The 18116-nt window shown below is 40.9% G+C and overlaps 1 protein-coding gene across 2 annotated transcripts in view; it reads right to left on the bottom strand.

Moving 5' to 3' along the window:
* Tek (TEK receptor tyrosine kinase) overlaps positions 1-18116 on the bottom strand; it is a 110786-nt gene that overhangs the window by 35298 nt on the left and 57372 nt on the right. For both annotated transcript variants that reach the window (XM_031377864.1, XM_031377865.1), the window contains exons 7-11: positions 14867-14995; positions 12322-12473; positions 7672-7816; positions 7242-7397; positions 4367-4501 (exon numbers count right to left, since the gene is read on the bottom strand). In XM_031377864.1, coding sequence (XP_031233724.1) covers positions 4367-4501; positions 7242-7397; positions 7672-7816; positions 12322-12473; positions 14867-14995 — 717 coding nt within the window. The remainder of the gene's footprint in view (positions 1-4366; positions 4502-7241; positions 7398-7671; positions 7817-12321; positions 12474-14866; positions 14996-18116) is intronic.

Here is an 18116-nt window from a genome sequence, read left to right as displayed (position 1 = left end):
TTCATATTGTTGTTCGTCCTAAGGGGCTGCAACCCCCTCAGCTCCATAGGTTGTTAAAGGTCTTATGGCTCTATCACTATAATCTAGGAAAATGCAGAGAGGTGAGGTCTACCCCATTTGCTAGCCTCTAGAGTTTGAATCCCAGTATAAGCCACCCATGGTAGATATGAAGACAGCTTATAAAGAGAACGCGGGTGAGTATCAGAAAAACACTTGTAAAATTTTTCACTTTTTGCTCTGGGTAGCCAGAGGAACTTCAAATGCAGCCATCTCTACTTTAGCCTCCCTTTCGGGACACTGAAGTGGAAATTTAAGGGTTCTTTGGAAAGTCAGTTGGATTGTTTTGCTGGGGCAAACACATGAAGGAATGTTTCAATCAGGCAGACACAGGAGAAAGGATGTGATGAAGGATTCTTTGCTAACAACATGCATGTATTGGTTCACCTTGCCTTGCATAACTGAGCTGCATTTGTCAGGATGCCATCGAGAGAAAAGCACCAAAAAGCTTCTGGTGGTGTGCTGCGGTTTCTTGCCTATTCCACCAGCTGATTGGATGCACGTGCTAAGGCAAGAACCAGGGGAGAAGACACATGATGTTTGGAAGATATAAATAGGACTCCACAAAGTGATGGAGAGAGACCTTGGCTTGATGGTACACATAGCTGTGCAATGCTTGTGGCTCTCATGTCTTCATTGATCTTTGCTTCCCTGAGAGAGGCACAGCCAAGACTTCTCCTGGTATTCCTCCTGGTCCCTCCTGCTGACTCAAGGTTGATGCCTGGCTGTCTCTGCTAGGTTGTGTCACTGCTGTTGCTAACCAGACTTTACGGAACTGGACTAGCTGGTGTATTCATGAGGTGTTTGCAAGTGGATCAAGCTGCCGCCGCCTGCTAACCTGTGAACTGAACTGCAAATTTCCAAACAACACAGACAGGAATTGCTCCAAAGAACCTTTCGAAACAGGTCCACATCCCCCTTATCCTTTCTTTTCCACTGCCTCTAGTGGGAGGTGGGCTACAAAGGAGGTTAAAGCATTTTAGAACCACCATTAAAAATAAGGTTTGAAAAAAGCTAAAATTCCAGGGTATAGTTACCCAGCTTTGGCTCTCCTTTTCTCTGCAAAGGAGCTCAGAGTATGTTCTCTTCCCTCCTCTCCTGGCCTCCGTGGCCTTCCCACCTCAATTAAAACATAAACAGTGCAAGTGCCAGATGAATTAAAAAAGCAAGCATCAGCAAAATTCAACTGGTGGGAAAGGAGGAGCTCAAGAATTCCCTTTCCACCGACCCCTGGAGGACTTTGAAATATTCCATGAGGCCTCTAAATGCATCCTGGCTGGAATGCATTCTGAGGACTGATGGCGGTGCTTCTGGTCTGTGGAGTGTTTTATGTTCTGGCCATGAATAATTTCCATGTGAGTCAGATTGTGACCTTCCTCTTTTGATCCCATACTGACCTTCGGGGGCATTAATCACCACTTGCCTCTGAGTGCAGAGTAATGACAGAGCAGGTACCCCTTCCTCTCAAATCACAGAAACTTTTGTTCTCTCTGTGGAGTTTATGCTAATTTTTATTGTGATGGGTTGCCATTTCTTACTGTCACCCTAGAAGCCATTAGAGAGTTTAAAGAGAAATGGAGGTCAGAGTCTGAATGAAGTATAGATGAATAGTGGAAGTATTAAGAAACTGTGAAATAGCAGGAATCCTGGGATTGTACAAACAAAAGAGGATATAGGGAGTGGGAGTGGAGGTGGGGTGGGATGAGAAAGTTGGGCTTTCAAGGACTACAAACCCCAGCGTCAGAAAGGCCCAAGAGAGCCATTAAGGTAAAGCATCTAGGGGCCAAACAAGCAAAGCTCAAAAGCTTTAATTTAGCTGCTAGTCATTGGTACTCTAGGCTCTGAGCAATGAATTTCTGTCTTAAGGGGCTAGAGCTTAAGGGGTTAAGAGCTTTGGAACTTAGAGCTCAAGGCTTCTGTGTTTGGAAGCTATTATAGTTTGGATACAAACTGCCCCTGAGCTCATATACTGGGGACTTAGCTCTTAGAGGGTGGTTCATCTTTTAGACATTCTAGAATAATGAGGAAGTAAAACCTAGGTAGATGATTAACTTATTGGATGTGGGTACTTAGTGATTGTTTTGGTACCTGGCCCTTTCCTCTATCCTGCTCTTCATGACTACCATAAGGGAAGGAAGATCCCTTTGCTTCAGTCTCCCCCCACCAGTATGTTCTGCCCACACAGACACAGCTGAAGGACCATGGATTGAACCATCTGAAACCATGAGCCAAAACTCACTTTCCTCCCTAAGTTGTTGTCTTGGGAATTGGTCCAAGTAACAAGGGCACCTAAACAGTTGTGACTTGCTGTATAACCCAGGGGACACATAAGAACTTGCAACTATAAAACACTCATCAGGTGATAGTAGCAGGGTGACTAAACACACTGAACAACTCAAAGGAAAAGAAGAGAATGTTATAAAGGTCACTCTATTATTTCAAAGGTGAGCACTGAGAGGCAAAGAGCATCGAGAATCTGCACAAACTGAGAGCTTCTCCATTTGCACAGTGCAAGGCCACTGAATATCACCAATAAATCAAGAAGTGTTCTATGAGGCATGACTTGCACATGTAAATCAGTACTCCAGAGACTGAAGCATAAGAATTAGGACAGATAGAGGCCAGTGTGAGCTACATTGTGAAGTCTGGGCCTGTAGAGTAAAGCCCCATCTAAAACAAATAAAAAACAAAATGAACAACAACAAATAAAAATAAAAAACTAAAAAATAAATCAACCCACAAAACCACAAAAACAAAATAAAATAACAAGAAAGGAAGAATAAAAGAAAGAAAGAAAGAAGGAAGAAAGAAAAGAAAGAAAAGAAAGAAGTAAAGGAAGGAGGATAGAAAGAAAGAAAGAAACAAAGAGACAGAATGATGCTTCTACACATTTTATCTAGACCATGTAGACCAAGACCAGCAGCAGCATTAACCATCTCTAGGGAATGTATTAGAAACCATAATTTTTTTTTTTTTTTTTTTTTTTTTGGCTTTTTCAAGACAAGGTTTCTCTGTGTAGCTCTCTGCCTGTCCTGGAACTCACTCTGTAGACCAGGCTGGCCTCGAACTCAGAGATCCGCCTGCCTCTGCCTCCCAAGTGCTGGGATTAAAGGCATTTGCCACCACTGCCCGGAAACCATAATTTTTTTAAAAAGATTTATTATTATATCTAAGTACACTGTCACTGTCTTCAGACACACCAGAAGAGGGCATCAGATCTCGTTACAGATGGTTGTGAGCCACCATGCGGTTGCTGGGATTTGAACTCAGGACCTTTGGAAGAGCAGTCAGTGCTCTTAACCACTGAGCCATCTCTCCAGCCTCCAAAACCATAATTGTTGAACCATAGCCTTGCTTCAAACTTATTGGATCAAAGGTTCAGTGTAGATAGAGCTGGAGAGATGGCTCAGGGGTTAAGACTGCTGGTTTCTCTCCTAAAGGACCCAGGCTTGAACTCCAGACCCATAAGGTGGTTCACAATGCGCTATAATTCCAGTGTCAGGGAATCTGATGCCCTCTCTGACTTCCATGGACACTGCATGAATGTATGGTATAGACATTTATACATGCGGGAGGTCGGGGAAGTGACATAAACACAAAATAATAAAATTTTAAAAGATTCTTGGAATAAAATCCAACAAACTCTTCTGGTGGTTCTGATGGATCTTAATGTCCAAACCACTGACTTAGCAACATGAAGGTAAACCCTGTAAGAAATAGCTTTACATAGAAACAGTTGCTGATAGGAAGCAGGGCTGGCGGAGGGGGAGGGGAGGAGCTGAGGAGGACTGTTCTTCAGACAAAAGCCTTTCCTTCTATTTGATGTTTAAACTATGGGCACAAATTACTTTGAAAAATAGAAATTATTTTTTAAAAAATAAATAAACTTGAATTTCTGAAGTATGTTTGTGGCAGAAGCCTGGAGTGGCCCCATAGAATGGAAACAGGAAGCTGGGGGGTGGGGTGATATACAGAAGTCAAGGCTCAATCCAGTGGCTGCTAAGTAAATCTCAGGGATGTCCTTGCCTTCCTGAAGGCTCATCTGCTTCCTCCTCTGCCCCCCTGAATGGCCACAGTCCCCATCCCCCAGGGAGCTAGACCAGCAGTCCAGCCCAAATAAAGGAACTGTTTGGCTTGAAGTATCCAGTCTTCCTGTCACTTTCCCACCCATTCCACAGCAAAGTCCTTCCACCTCCATCCCCACCCACCCACACTCACCCAACACCACCCTTCCTGGTCTTCCTTCCTCTTTCCCCTTCCTCCCCCTCCCACCCAGCTCAGGAATAAATGTCTGTTGGCTTCAACTGACCGATAGAGGCTGTTGTGAATCGTCTCACAGGTCCAGGGTGTCCTTCTCCACCTTCTCCAGGACGGGCCAGCTGCACACACAGCTCATAGTCAGTCCGAGGCTCCAAGTAGTTGAGTGTGACTATCTCATTCATCACTGGGAAGAGAGAAAGTCCAGAAAGCGTCAGCATGCTTCCTGTTATCTTCTGTAAACTAGAGTGGCTGCTTCTGCAGTGCGAACTAAATGAGGTTTTTAAAAAAGCAGTGTCTCAGTGAAATAAAGAGGTAATTCCATTTTCAGGGATGTACAGTTTCCAATGTAAGAGAAATTAAGACTTGCAACAGGTATTTCCAGGTTTTGGGGTATATACATTAGCATGTATATTTCTAGGATTTAGTATATATTATCATGTATAGTTTTAGGCTTTGGTATATATATTAGCATATATATTGTTAGGTTTTAGTATACACATTAGCATTATGGTTTGGGGCCATGTATACATTTCTGCTCTGGTAGTTTTGCATTTTCATTTGCAAAATTAATCCTAACAGAACTACCACATAGGATGCCATGCTTGGGGCTCAATTAACATAATATAAAATAATGTTTGTTAGTTTCATTGTTTTCAAGGACTTAAACTGATTATAATCAAGCTGTGTAGAGACAAAAGGCCCAGAGGTTTTTGTTTAATGTTACCAGACAATGGCTCTCTAACAGTCAGAATCCCACAGTGAGGAGCTCTAGAGTCCCTTAAAAACATGGTCCACCAATAATGAGCATGTGCTTTTCTCTTAAACATTTGTTTTGTTCATCTCTTTATCCCTGTCTTTATAGCTATGGATACTGCAAAGTTCAACTTGCAAGTCAAACTTCTGACTTACCTTATGATAAGTTGATAACTGGTAAAAAAAAAAAAAAGTAAACTATGTTTAACAATTCTTAGAAGGCTATTCTTTATTATTAAAGCCATATTACCAAAAAAAAAAAAAAAAAAAATCTCCAGCTATTGATGTTGAAACAGAAAAGCCACAAATCAACCTTAGATCCTTGAGATACTAAATTTGGGTTGTATGTACAATGGAATATGAAGAGTTCAGCAATAAATGTCACTTTATTATGTGTACCAAGTTTAGCTGCATTATGATGTCAGGCCCCTGTTTTTCTTAAATTCTTTTTAGATGTTTGTTTTTGTGTATGGGGGTGTGTTTTACCTGCATATATAAGTATACCATGTGGGTGTCTGGTGCCTGTGGAGGTCAGAAGAGTAAGTCAGATCCCCTGGAAGTAGAATTTGGACAGATTTGAGCACCAGAGGGATGCTGGAGATTGAACTCAGGTCCTCTGCATGAGCAAAGCCCCCTTTTTCTTATTTTTCATAATATTCACAAATGTCTACATACAGTAGAACAAAGGAAGTTTAGGGAAAATAATTTAGGGAAATTAGGCATAATTTGGTGAAATTGGGAGTGGCAGAACCTACATTGCCCACTAACAATGTTGGGACTGTCTGCAAGATGGCCCAGTTAAAAGAGCATGCACAGACAACAATGCTCTCTCTTTGTTTTTAACTTACTTTTTAAACATTATACATTTTACTCTTTGGTTTGTAGTTTAGTCCCTGGGAGCTCTGGGGGTACTGGCCAGTTCATATTGTTGTTCCTCCTATGGGGCTGCAAACCCTTTCAGCCCCTTAGGTCCTTTCTCTAGCTCCTTCATTGGGGACCCTGTGCTCAGTCCAATGGATGGCTGTGAGCATCCACTTCTATATTTGTCAGGCACTGGCCATCAACCAAAGAGTACACATGATGGGATTCGTGGCTCCAGCTGCATATGTAGCAGAGGGTGGCCTAGTTGGTCATCAATGGGAGGAGTAGCCCTTGGTCCTGTGAAGGCTCGATGACCCAATGTAGGGGAATGCCAGGGCCAGGAAGCAGGAGTGGGTGGGTTGGTGAACACAGGGAGAAGGTGGGGAATAGGGGGTATTTCAGAGGGGAAATTAGGAAAGGGGAGAACATTTGAAATGTAAGTAAAGAAAATATCTAATAAAAAAAAAAAACAGTGGTGGCACATGCCTTTAATCCCAGCACTTGGGAGGCAGAGGCAAGTGGATTTCTGAGTTTGAGGCCAGCCTGGTCTACAGAGTGAGTTCCAGGACATCCAGGGCTACATAGAGAAACCCTGTCTCAAAAACACCAAAACAAAACCAAAATTATAGTTTTACATTATCACACAGCAAATAAAGCTAATACATGTCTTAAGACACATTTACCTTCTTCATGACATTCACAATCTTTTGACTCAGTTTACAGCATTTTTCCCCAGTCAGGAGGGGCTGGCAGCTCTCATCGAAACCCCCCTCTTTTCCCTATCCTAAGTGCAATCCTGTCTCCAAAGACCAAATTTTTCCACAGTCAATTTTTTTTTTAATAAAACCTTCTGTATTAAGTGTCTTCAGAATGAGATAAGGTAAGAGATGAGAGGCAGGGTGGGGTGCACCTAACAGAGCAGAAATAATTGCTCTCAAAATTCAGGCAGATTAAGTACCTCTGCCTTTCCATCATGGCCCTAGACCTTTCTGTTCCTATGGTATAATCATACTTTGCACCATGGCCCAGACATGGTCGCGTTCTAAAGTCATGACTGGCAGCTCAGAGACCTGAGAAGAAATGCTATATAGATGGTAGCCCAATGTACGGCTATGTCTGTGTGCCAGAATGCTCAGTGGTATTAAGCAAGTCATTCCTAGAACTTTCATGGCTTTTGCATGTGTCAAAATATTCTTATGTTCTTCTATTAGCATGGGCTGATATGGGTAAGGGATTTTGATATATAGGGGCCTTTTTTTTTTTTACTGGTACTAGACCTCCAGTTGGTGCCTTTTGCATCCAAACCTTACCTTGAATATAGTCCCAGGCCTGATTGACAGGTTTATATAAAAGCTTCTTGGATTTGATGGGTCCATCCCCAAAGTAAGGCTCAGAGCTGATATTGATGATAGCAAAGTTGTGTCCAGTGTCAATCACATTTGGGGCATTCAGGGGCTCTGGAAGAACTAAATGCAATTTTAGCAGTCAGAGTCATTCTTGAACATTATGGGTTTGCTATTGTTTAAACTCATAGCTAACTCTCTGAGAGTTCCAGTTCAATCCTGTTTCCCCACCGTTATCCCTGCTTTAAAATGATTCCTTAAAAGAGCCCTTGTCCACAGTTCTTCAGTAAGCCCATGCTGATTACATGAAGGCTTAAAATCTAAAATTTATGCCATGACACAGCAGGCCCCATCACTGCTTCAAGAAAATGCCCTTGCTATAGTACAAGAAGCCTACCTTTGACGGAAATGTTGAAAGGCTTTTCCACCATCCCAGCCACAGTGTTCACACTGCAGACCCAAACTCCTGAGTCAGGAGGTAAGACTCGGTTGACAGTGAATATGGCCACTGAGAAACGATCTGTATGGTTGAAGTCATTTGGCTAGAACAATCAGTCAAACACACACAAAAAAAAGTATTAGAATTTCTTGGGGTTACTTACACACAAAGGCTCATAACACATACTCCAGCTCATTGTTTAGTAGGAAGTTTTCTAGGAGAGACTGAGGAGCTAAGTACAATGCTAATATAATCATTGGCTTATTTCCAAAGCTATTGTAGAAGCCCCGAAAGTTTGTATTGGACTGGTGCCCTCCCAGATCCTGCTGTTGTATTTGTGTTTGAAAGTGTTGAATAAACACTTGCCAGCAAGGAGTTTAATTCTTTTAAAACTGCCCTGGGTAGCATTTTTTTCCTTTTTTGATATGGTAAGATGGAAGGACAAAGTAGCTTCCTTTATATTTGAGGGGCTGGGCAAAGGGAAAAGACACACGGATCTAAAGACACATGGATCTCTATTCCTTTTGTCCACTTCTTCAGACACATAACCTCACCCATCCAGTTCCTTTTTGTGAAAACATGAAGCAGGCAATGCTAAAAAGTTATGGGCAGAAGACCAAGATAACAGCTGAATTAGAAGTTCCAGCAATGGTCTCCTCACAGAGCAATAAACCCAAATTGCTATTCACTCACCAAAATGCCTTCAAGAGAGCTGAGGGAATCAGGTGAGAGAAACCAGTGCTGACTTTTAACATGAAAATAAGAAAAGGTATACTGTAGAAGGAAAAAAGTAAACTTACTTAGAGTTCCCCCAACTCCAAGCAGCATAGTGTAGAAAGGGATGCCTCCCTTTCATTGATGGGTATGAAGATTAACTCCAAGTCTTAGACCTTATCTAGTATCAGGCAGATCACAGTGAAACGCAGTGTCAGGCAGCGCCTCCTAGCCTTGCCCCACTACACAAGTATGTATTCTGTAAGCTAAACTGTTGGACCTTTATTGGCCTCCATCATGAGACTTGTGGCCCATAGCAAGGAGCAAGATTCTATCAACGGAGGAGCAAAGAAAGAAGCTGAGCATGGGACCTTACCTGGAGCTCAGTGCCAAGCAGTGAGACTAAGCATTAGATGGATCCCACACACCTATATCCTGAGACCAGTGCTCAAGAAAAGAGCATCCAGGTACAGAATATCTAAACCTGACTATAGGGAGGAGGAACTGGAATAACCAAAGAAGGACAAAAATAAATTGGCAAGAAGCTAAACTGGGAATTTCAATATATGTAACACTCTGAAAACGTCAAATCTACGGGTTATAGGCATAGAACAAGAATTTCATTCTAAAGGCATAAAATATATAAAACATATATAGGTAAAACACTATAACAGAAAAAATTCCTAGACCTAGAAAAGGACATACCAATCCAGCTACAGGAGTCACTTAAGTGGAAATAAGCCACAGAGACAGACCATAAAAGAACCTGTCTAATTGGGAACACTAAATACACAAGACAAAGAAGGATTGTTGAAAGCGAGAGAAACATTATATCCCATATAAAAATGGGTCTATTGAGATAATAGCAGATATTCAACTGAAATTTTAAAAACACCAAGGGCTTGAAGTATTTCAAGTCCCAAAAGACAACCATCACTAACCCAGAAAACTACACTCAGCAAAGCTATCTGTTCTCAAAGAAAATTTAAAACATTTGACAATGAGAAATAGGCTAAAGAAATTTATAGCCACTAAGCCAGCTTTACAGAAAATACTTAAATGAATCCTGAATATTCAAGGAATAGAATTGAGAAAAAAAAACTTACACACATAGCCATGGGGAAGACCTTTTTTTATTGGATATTTTCTTTATTTACATTTCAAATGTTATCCCCTTTCCCTGTTTCCCTCTCTCCCAGAAAAACCCTATCACATTCTCCCTCCCCCTGCCTCTATGAGGGTGTTTCTCCACCCACCCACCCACTCCCACCTCCCCTCCCTTGATTTCCCTACACTGGGGCATCTATTGAACCTTCATAGGACCAAGAACCTCTCCTTCCATTGGTGCATGACAAGGCCATCCTCTGCTACATATGCAGCTGGAGCCATGTGTACTCCTTTGTTGATGGCTTACTCCCTGGGTGTTCTAGGGGGTCTGGTTGGTTGATATTGTTCTTCTTCCTATGGGGTTGCAAACCCCTTCAACTTCTTCAGTCACTTCTCTAACTCCTCTATTAGGGACCCCAAGCTCAGTCCAATGGGTGGCTGCTAACGTCCACCTCTGTATTTGTAAGGATCTGGCAGGACCTCTCAGGAGACAGCCATATCAGACTCCTTTCAGCATGCACTTCTTGGCATCCACAATAGTGTCTGGGTTTGGTAACTGTATATGGGATGAATCCCCAGGTGGGACAGTCTCTGGATGGCCTTTCCTTTAGTCTCTGCTCTACACTTTATCTCCATATTTGCTCCTGTGAGTATTTTGTTCTCCTTTTAAGAAGGATCAAAGTACCCACATTTTGGTCTTCCTTCTTATTGAGCTTCATGTGTTCTGTGAATTGTATCCTGGTTATTTGGAGCTTTTGGGCTAGTATCCATTTATCAGTGAGTGTGGTGACAGCAGGTGCTGGAGAAGATGTGGAGAAAAGGAACACTCCTTCATTGTTGGTGGGATTACAAGCTGGTATAACCCCTCTGGAAATCAGTTTGGTGGTTCCTCAGAAAAGTAGACATAGTATTACCTGAGGACCTAGCTATACCACTCCTGGGCAAATACTCAGAAGATGCTCCAACATGTAATAAGGACACATGCTCCACTATGTTCATAGCAGCCTTATTTATAATAGCCAGAAGCTGGAAAGAAGCCAGATGTCCTTCAATGGAGGAATGGATACAAAAAATGTGGTACATTTACACAATGGAGTACTACTCAGCTATTAAAAACAATGAATTTATGAATTCTTAGGGAAATGGATGGAACTAGAAAATATCATCCTGAGTGAGGTAACCCAATCACAAAAGAAAACACATGGGGAAGACTTTAATCCATACTATAATAATAGTTAATCAAAAGAGAAGGAAAAAAACACCAAACATTACAAAGTCAGTGAAATGACATGAATCAATACACACCTTTCAATATTAACTCTAAATATCAATGGTCTCAATTTCCCACTCAAAAGGCATGGAATAGTAGATACTATAAAAAAGAAAGTAGGAACCACTTCTTTCTTGCCTATAAGAAATCCACCTCACAACAAAAGACAGACTCTACCTTAATGATACACCTTAAAGTTCTAGAAAAACAAACTGGACCCTACATCAGTAGACACTAAGAAGCTATTAAGATCAGAGGATAAATCAATGAATAGAAACAAAGGACAACAACAACAAATTCAGAGAATAAAAACACAATAATTGGATCTTTAAAATATAAACAAAATAAAGCATCAAATTAACCAAAAGAGAGAACGCAAGTAAATGAAATTAGAGATGAAAGAGAAACCATTACAAAAGTTACCATAAGAAACATAGAAAATCTTTAGGTCTTACTTTAAAATATATATTTCACTGTGGAGTTTAATAAGAATGGCCCCTGTAGGCTCATCTATTTGAATTCTTAGCAATTAGGGAGTGGTACTATTTGAGAGGAATTAAGGTGTGTGGTCTTGTTGGAGGAAGTGTATCATTGGCGATAGGCTTTGCAGTTTTCAAAGGCTTAAGCCAAGACCAAAGTCTCTCTCTTCCTACTGTCTGTGGATTTCAATGGAATGTACAACTCTCAGCACCATGTCTTCCTGCATCCCACCAAACTTCCTGTCATAATGAGAATGGACTAAACTTCTAAAACTGTAAGCCAACTCCAATTACATACTTTTTCTTCATAACACTTGCTGTGATCATGTTGTTTCTTATCAGTGATAGAACATAAAGATATCCACTAACTTAGAAATTTTAAAAGAAATATATGGCTATTTAGATGTATATAATTTATGAAAATTAAACCAAGATGAGATAGTTTAAACAGATATACAACAAGAAGGTCTAGTATAGCAGTGATGATGATGATGATGATGATGATGATGATGATTGATAATGATGATGATGATGATGATAATGATGATGATAAAAGTCTTCCATCTAAAAAAGACCAGACCCAGTTGGATTCACTGGTGAATTCTGCCAAGCCTTCAAAGAATAACTAAGACTGGAGCTTTTCAAAGAGTCCCATAAAATAAACAAGAGAAGACCATTACCAGACTCTGTTTACCAAGCTAGAACTACTCTGATATGTAAAGATACAACAAAACAAGAAAATTATAGATCATGGGCACTAAAGGAGAGTAATTATACAGTTATCTCTCTAGATATAGAAAAGACCTTTGACAAATTCTCAACCTGGCACTGCAGCACTGCCCATGCAGAGGAAGATTGGTGAGATGGCAGTAAGTCAGTATCTGCATTTGATAGGAGCAACATGGCACTTATCAGAAATGATAACACACCAGCCAGGAAGGGGTTAAGCCCTGGAGTAAAATCCAGCTTTCAGAGACAGACTGCTGTACTGAAACCATCTTATGGTGCTAAGCAGATGTACTGAAGAATGGTTCTCACTTGGAGCACTGTCCCATCCGGCTTCACTAGGGTCATTTCTTCACTAGTAGGTAGTGGCCAGCCAGAGGCTTTGCAGATGGGATTAAATTTTCCACTGTTTACTTCAATGTGATCTGGCAAATCTTCTATCTGTGGAGTCATCCTTGGCCTACCTAGATTTAAAAAAAAATTAAAACAATGCAGTCTAATCTTATGCATAACATTAATAGCTAGTCTAGTAGTCACTCACTGTAGTTAAATCAACTTTACAAAATTCACAATCACCAGGAAGATGGATCTATAAGCGGAGCGGGTCTGCAAGAGATTGTCTTGATTAGGTTATCTGATGTGAGAAGACATACTTGGTACATTCCCTGTTAGGGAGGCTGAACAGGGGACAACAAGCTGGGTGCTATCATTCATTGCTCTCTGGGTCTTGATTCTGGTTGCAATGTGATCATCTTCTTCAGCTCCTGATACCTTTACTTCCCTGCCATGATGGGGAAGTACCTTGAACTTTGAGTTGAAAAAAAAAAAAAAACTTTCTCTCTTAAATTGCCTTTGTCAGAATATCTTATCACGGCAACAGAAAAAGAAACTAAAGCCTACTCTATATGAGAGCATTATAACTATTTTAATTTATCACTGTATAATAAATTTGAGGATACTATTAATATCTCCACTTCACAGAAGAAAGAACCGAGCTTCAAGACATAGACTCAAGCTCATATCTTCCTGAACTCAAAGTGCATGGTCTTCTGCCATGGTGCTGAGCTTCCTTAGTGGACTTAGAAGGAGAGGGAGAGTCTCTCTCTTTCATACAAAATGATCATCATAGCCATACACTACCCTAGATTTTTAATCTCCATCCTGCTTTCTAAAGTGATTTATAAAATCAATCAATCAATAATCAAGTTCATTAACTCAGGAAAACAGCCATACAGTGTTTCTCATCAACAAAATGATCTTCACTATGGAAGTATAAGAGGTCTTTTACTAGTTGAGAAATCTGTAAGCAATGTGTAAATAATAAGAATGGAGTGATTTAAGTCATACACAATTACGTCACAGACATGAGATAAACTCTCCCAAAGCAATCTCTAGCCTACAGTCAAATCAAAAATGGTGCTGCCATATTGAATGAAGAAAAAAAATTTCCCAGTATTAACAAAAGCAATGGATGGTGTCAAGAATACATGTGCCTAGTACCTATACCATTGAGAATTAATTGATTTTTAATTAAAGTACAAGGGCTTCAACCAAAAAAGAAAATTCTGATTATCTTAACTAAATACAAAGATCATTGGATTTTGGTTTAAATGTATCCGCAAAGGAGTCTGTCCTGGTGGTGGCCTTCAACGTGGCAGCGTTTTAAGGTGGTGGAGGCTTTCAGAGATGAGACCTCTATGTCAGGCAGTCAGGTGACTTGGTCATGCTCTCAGAAAAGATGGATGGAATCCTTACAGGAGCACAGTTAGTTCACTGAAAAGTAGATTAACATAAAACGAATAAGTCTTGTCCTTCAGTCTCTCTGGTGTCCTGTCACATGGTGTGATCTCTTCTGCAGGGGATCTTGTTGATTTTCTCAGCTATTTTGCCCACAAGGACAGAAAGCCAATGCAGCTGCCTTGTTCTGAGCAAAGACTGAACTGGAAATGTATTTCTTTCTAAATTACATGCTTGTAAAATGTACTACATGCTCTTTTTCTATTAGTTTTATATGTGTGGGAGTTTTCCCAGAATGTATGTCTATGAAGATCTCAGCAAGCATTTGGTTTATTCAGAAATGAGGGTACTATGAGGCACCTGTGCAGGTGTAGATGGGAATGACCCCCATAGCCTCATATGTTTGACTCTTTAGTTCCGAGTGGTGGAACAGTTTGAGAAGGATTGGGACTGTCAGGATTAGAAGTTAGCATTCTAGCCCTCATTTCCTGTAGTATCTCTTAAGCATTTTCAGTTAAAAAGACAGGAACAACTCAAAAAAGAGGAGGGCATCTGCATCAGAGTTATGTTAGAGGTTGGGCTCTCTGAGAAGGGTGTCCGCTGTGTTGTGGGTGACTAGGAGATGTTGGAGGAAATGTATCACTGGTAATGGCTTTGAGGTTTTAAAAGCCTCTGGGGCATCTCCAGTGTTGTCTCCTCTTTCTATTCACCTCACCTTGCTGTCTCTGCCTCCTGCTTGTGGATGAAGACATTAGTTCTCAGCTGGTACTACAGCTATCCCTTAGGATGGCCAAGCCTTTCCTTTGCCATCAGAGATTCTAACCCTCGGGGGAACCATAAGTTAAATTAAACAACTTCTTCTTCTATAGTTGTCTTGGTTATAATGTCTTATCACAGCAATAGAAAAGCAACTACTGCAGATCCTTAGGAAGAAATAGAAGGCTATTTGTTGTTTAATTTTGGTGCGTGCATGTGTGTGTGTGTGTGTGTGTGTGTGTGTGTGTGTGTGTGTGTGTGTGTAAGGAATAGCTAGAGGATGTTAGCATGCCAGGGTAAGAATTACACCAGTAGGGCTCTCTTCAGACGTGCTGGCCCTGACCACAGTGTTACCTTGCTTTACCTTCTTTCTCACACTGCAGCCCTTGCCATCCCTGAGAGCAGAGGCATCCTTGGAACCGATCACACGTCTCTTCATTGGTACAGTGGCACCTGAGCTTACAGTCTGGTCCATAGTAACCAGATGGGCATGCTGGAAACAAAGACATCATAAACTTAGTATAGAGGAAGAGAGAAAACTAAGGCTCTCAGTGGCTACTTTTAGTTTCCTTCCATACCATCTATCAACTTTGCCGAATTGTATACAGTAGTGTGCCATTTGTGAGATTTACTGAGATTTAAAGTTTACTCAATTTTGCTTCCAGAGAATTTAGTAACTTTCTACTAGAACATGCTTCACAATACAATATTCTGAAAAAGACTACTTAAAATCATGGGAGAATATATATGGGCAGAGGAAGCCAGGGAGCTTTTAAAGGGGAAGTGAAATTTGGAAGATAGGAATGATGTGTTTCTTGTTTTTCGGTTTTTGACTTGAAGGTTGGGTATGATTGACACACCATGTGAGAGGATAAAACTCAAGAGAAAGTCTGTTGTCTCATTAGCCTGACAAATTGGAGGAAAAAGTCAGTAGCCACTGGAAAGAGAAAGGAAATTAGAAATACTGAGTTAGAAAGAAAGTTCAGATCTTTGACTGACACTTGAACTACACACATGCTCAACATACTCCGAGAAGCTACAGATAAAGATGGGAAAACCTGAATAGAGTTTGGCCTGATGACTAAGAGTCATAGCCTATAGCGAGAGCCCTACCAAGTCAGTAGCCTACAAAATTAAAACAAAACAGAGTAGGCATTCCTCCTAAAGGATATATCCTACCCCAGAATCCCCACAATGTAATATTAGGTACTCATGATAAAATTTCAAATTACTCAGCATAAGAAGTGATACACAAATGTGTTCAATTTTTAAAAAGAAAGGAAAGAAAAACTCAAGAGCAACTAATGTAGGGACCTAATATTACAAAAAGAAGGCAAGATTTTTAAATCAATTATAAGTAATTATGTTCAAAGAAAGTACATTCACAACAATGAGGAATTTGAACAGATATATAAAAGTACCTCCTCCATCTGCAATGGGAAAGCTACAATGATTATTAATCTCAGTTGTCAACCTCATGGGACTTAGAACACCTGGGAAATGAGCCTCTGGGCTTGCCTGTGTTGATAAGGTTAATCCAGGGAGGAAGGCCTGCCAATTATGTGTGGCCTTATACCCTGAGCTGGGATCCTGGGCTACATAAAAAGGAGAATGTGAGCTGTTCAAAGTCATCATTATTCTCTGCCTTCTGACTGTGGATGCCATGCGACCTGCTGCTTCAAGTTCTTGCTGCCTGATGTCCCCACCAAATGGAATGTACTCTTGAATCATGAGCCAAACAAACCCCTTCTTAAGTTGCTTTTCTTAGGGTATTTTCCCACTAATTTATTTAAATTTATTCACTTTACATCCTGATTTCCGCCCCCCTCTCCTCCCCCTCATGCAGTCCTTCCCTCTTCCCTTCTCCTGTGAGAAGAGAAAATCCCCATCCCCCCCTCATTTCCCCCTCCAACTCCCCCTTCCCTACCTCTGCCAGTACCAACCTGGCATATACTCTCCCACTGAGACCAGACCATGTAGCTGGTTAAGGGAACAGGGCCTACAGTCAGACAATGGAGTCAGGGTAAGCCTCCACTCCAGTTGTTGGGGGACCTGCATGAAGACCAAGCTGTACCACTGCTACATATGTACAGGGGGCCTAGGTCCAGCCTCATGCTCACTCTTCAGTTGGTGATTCAGGAGTCCCTGTCATCTTCTGGTCCCCCTGTCTCAATCTGTCCCCCAACTCTTCCACAAGACTCCCTGAGCTCTGTCTAATATTTGGGTGTGGGTCTCTGTATCTGTTTTGGTTAGCTGCTGAGTGGAGCCTCAAAGGACAGTTACTGCTAGGTTCCTATCTGCAAACATAACAGAGAATCATGAATAGCATCAGGGATTGATTCTTGCCCATGGGATGGGTCTCAGTTTGGGTCAGTCATTGGTTGGCTACTTCCTCAGACCATCTTTGTCCCTGCCCGTCTGGTAGACAGGACAAATTTTGGGTCAAAGGTTTTGTGGATGGGTTGGTATCCTTATCCCTCCTCTGGGAGTCCTGCCTGGCTATCAGTATAGAAACAGACAGATTGATCAATGGAATAGAATCAAAGACTCAGAAATAAACCCACACACCTATGAGTACTTGGTTTTTGACAAAGAAGCCAAAACCATACAATGGAAAAAAGAAAGCATCTTCAACAAATGGTGCTGTACTAATTGGCGGTCTACATGTAGAAGAATGCAAATATATCCATATTTAACACCCCGCACAAAGCTCAAGTCCAAGTGGATTAAAGACCTCCACATAAAACCAAATACACTAAATCTAATAGAGGAGAAAGTGGGAAATACCCTTGAAATCATTGATATAGGAGACAACTTCCTGAATAGAATACCAATGGCTCAGGCTCTAAAATCAACAATTGATAAATGGGGCCTCATAAAACTAATAAAACTTCTGTAAGGCAAAAATCATTGTCAACAGGACAAAATGCCAGCCTACAGAATGGAAAAAGATCTTCACCAACCCTACATCTGACAGAGGGCTAATATCTAAAATATGTAAATAACTCAAGAAGTTAAACACCAACAAATCAAATAATCCAATGAAAAAATGGGGCACAGAGCTAAATAGAGAATTCCCAACAGAGGACTCTCAAATAGCTAAGAAACACTTAAAGAAATGTTCAATGCAATGTCCTTAGTCATCAGAGAAATGTAAATTAAAATGACTCTGAGAGTCCACCTTACACAAGTCAGAGTAACTAAGATCAAAACCTCAAGTGACAGCACATGTTGTTGAGGATGTGGAGCAAGGGGAACACTCCTCCATTGCTGGTAAAAGTGAAAACTTCTACAACTATTCTGGAAACAATCTGTTGGCTTCTCAGAAAATTGGAAATAGTTCTACCATGTTCACACACACACACACACACACAAAATAATTTTTAAAAAAAAAAAGAAATAGTATTTTAGATTTCCAAATCCTTTGACATTCACACTGTCTCAGTCAGGGTTTCTATCCCTGCACAACATCATGACCAAGAAGGATGTTGGGGAGGAAAGGGTTTATTCGGCTTAATTTCATATTGCTGTATATCATCAAGGAAATCAGGACTGGAACTCAAGCAGGTCAGGAAGCAGGAACTGATGCAGAGGCCATGGAGGGATGTTCCTTA

Source organism: Mastomys coucha, unplaced genomic scaffold (assembly GCF_008632895.1).
Source record: "Mastomys coucha isolate ucsf_1 unplaced genomic scaffold, UCSF_Mcou_1 pScaffold18, whole genome shotgun sequence".
NCBI classification, from domain to species: domain Eukaryota; kingdom Metazoa; phylum Chordata; class Mammalia; order Rodentia; family Muridae; genus Mastomys; species Mastomys coucha.
This window is presented reverse-complemented; position numbering and strand designations above follow the sequence as displayed.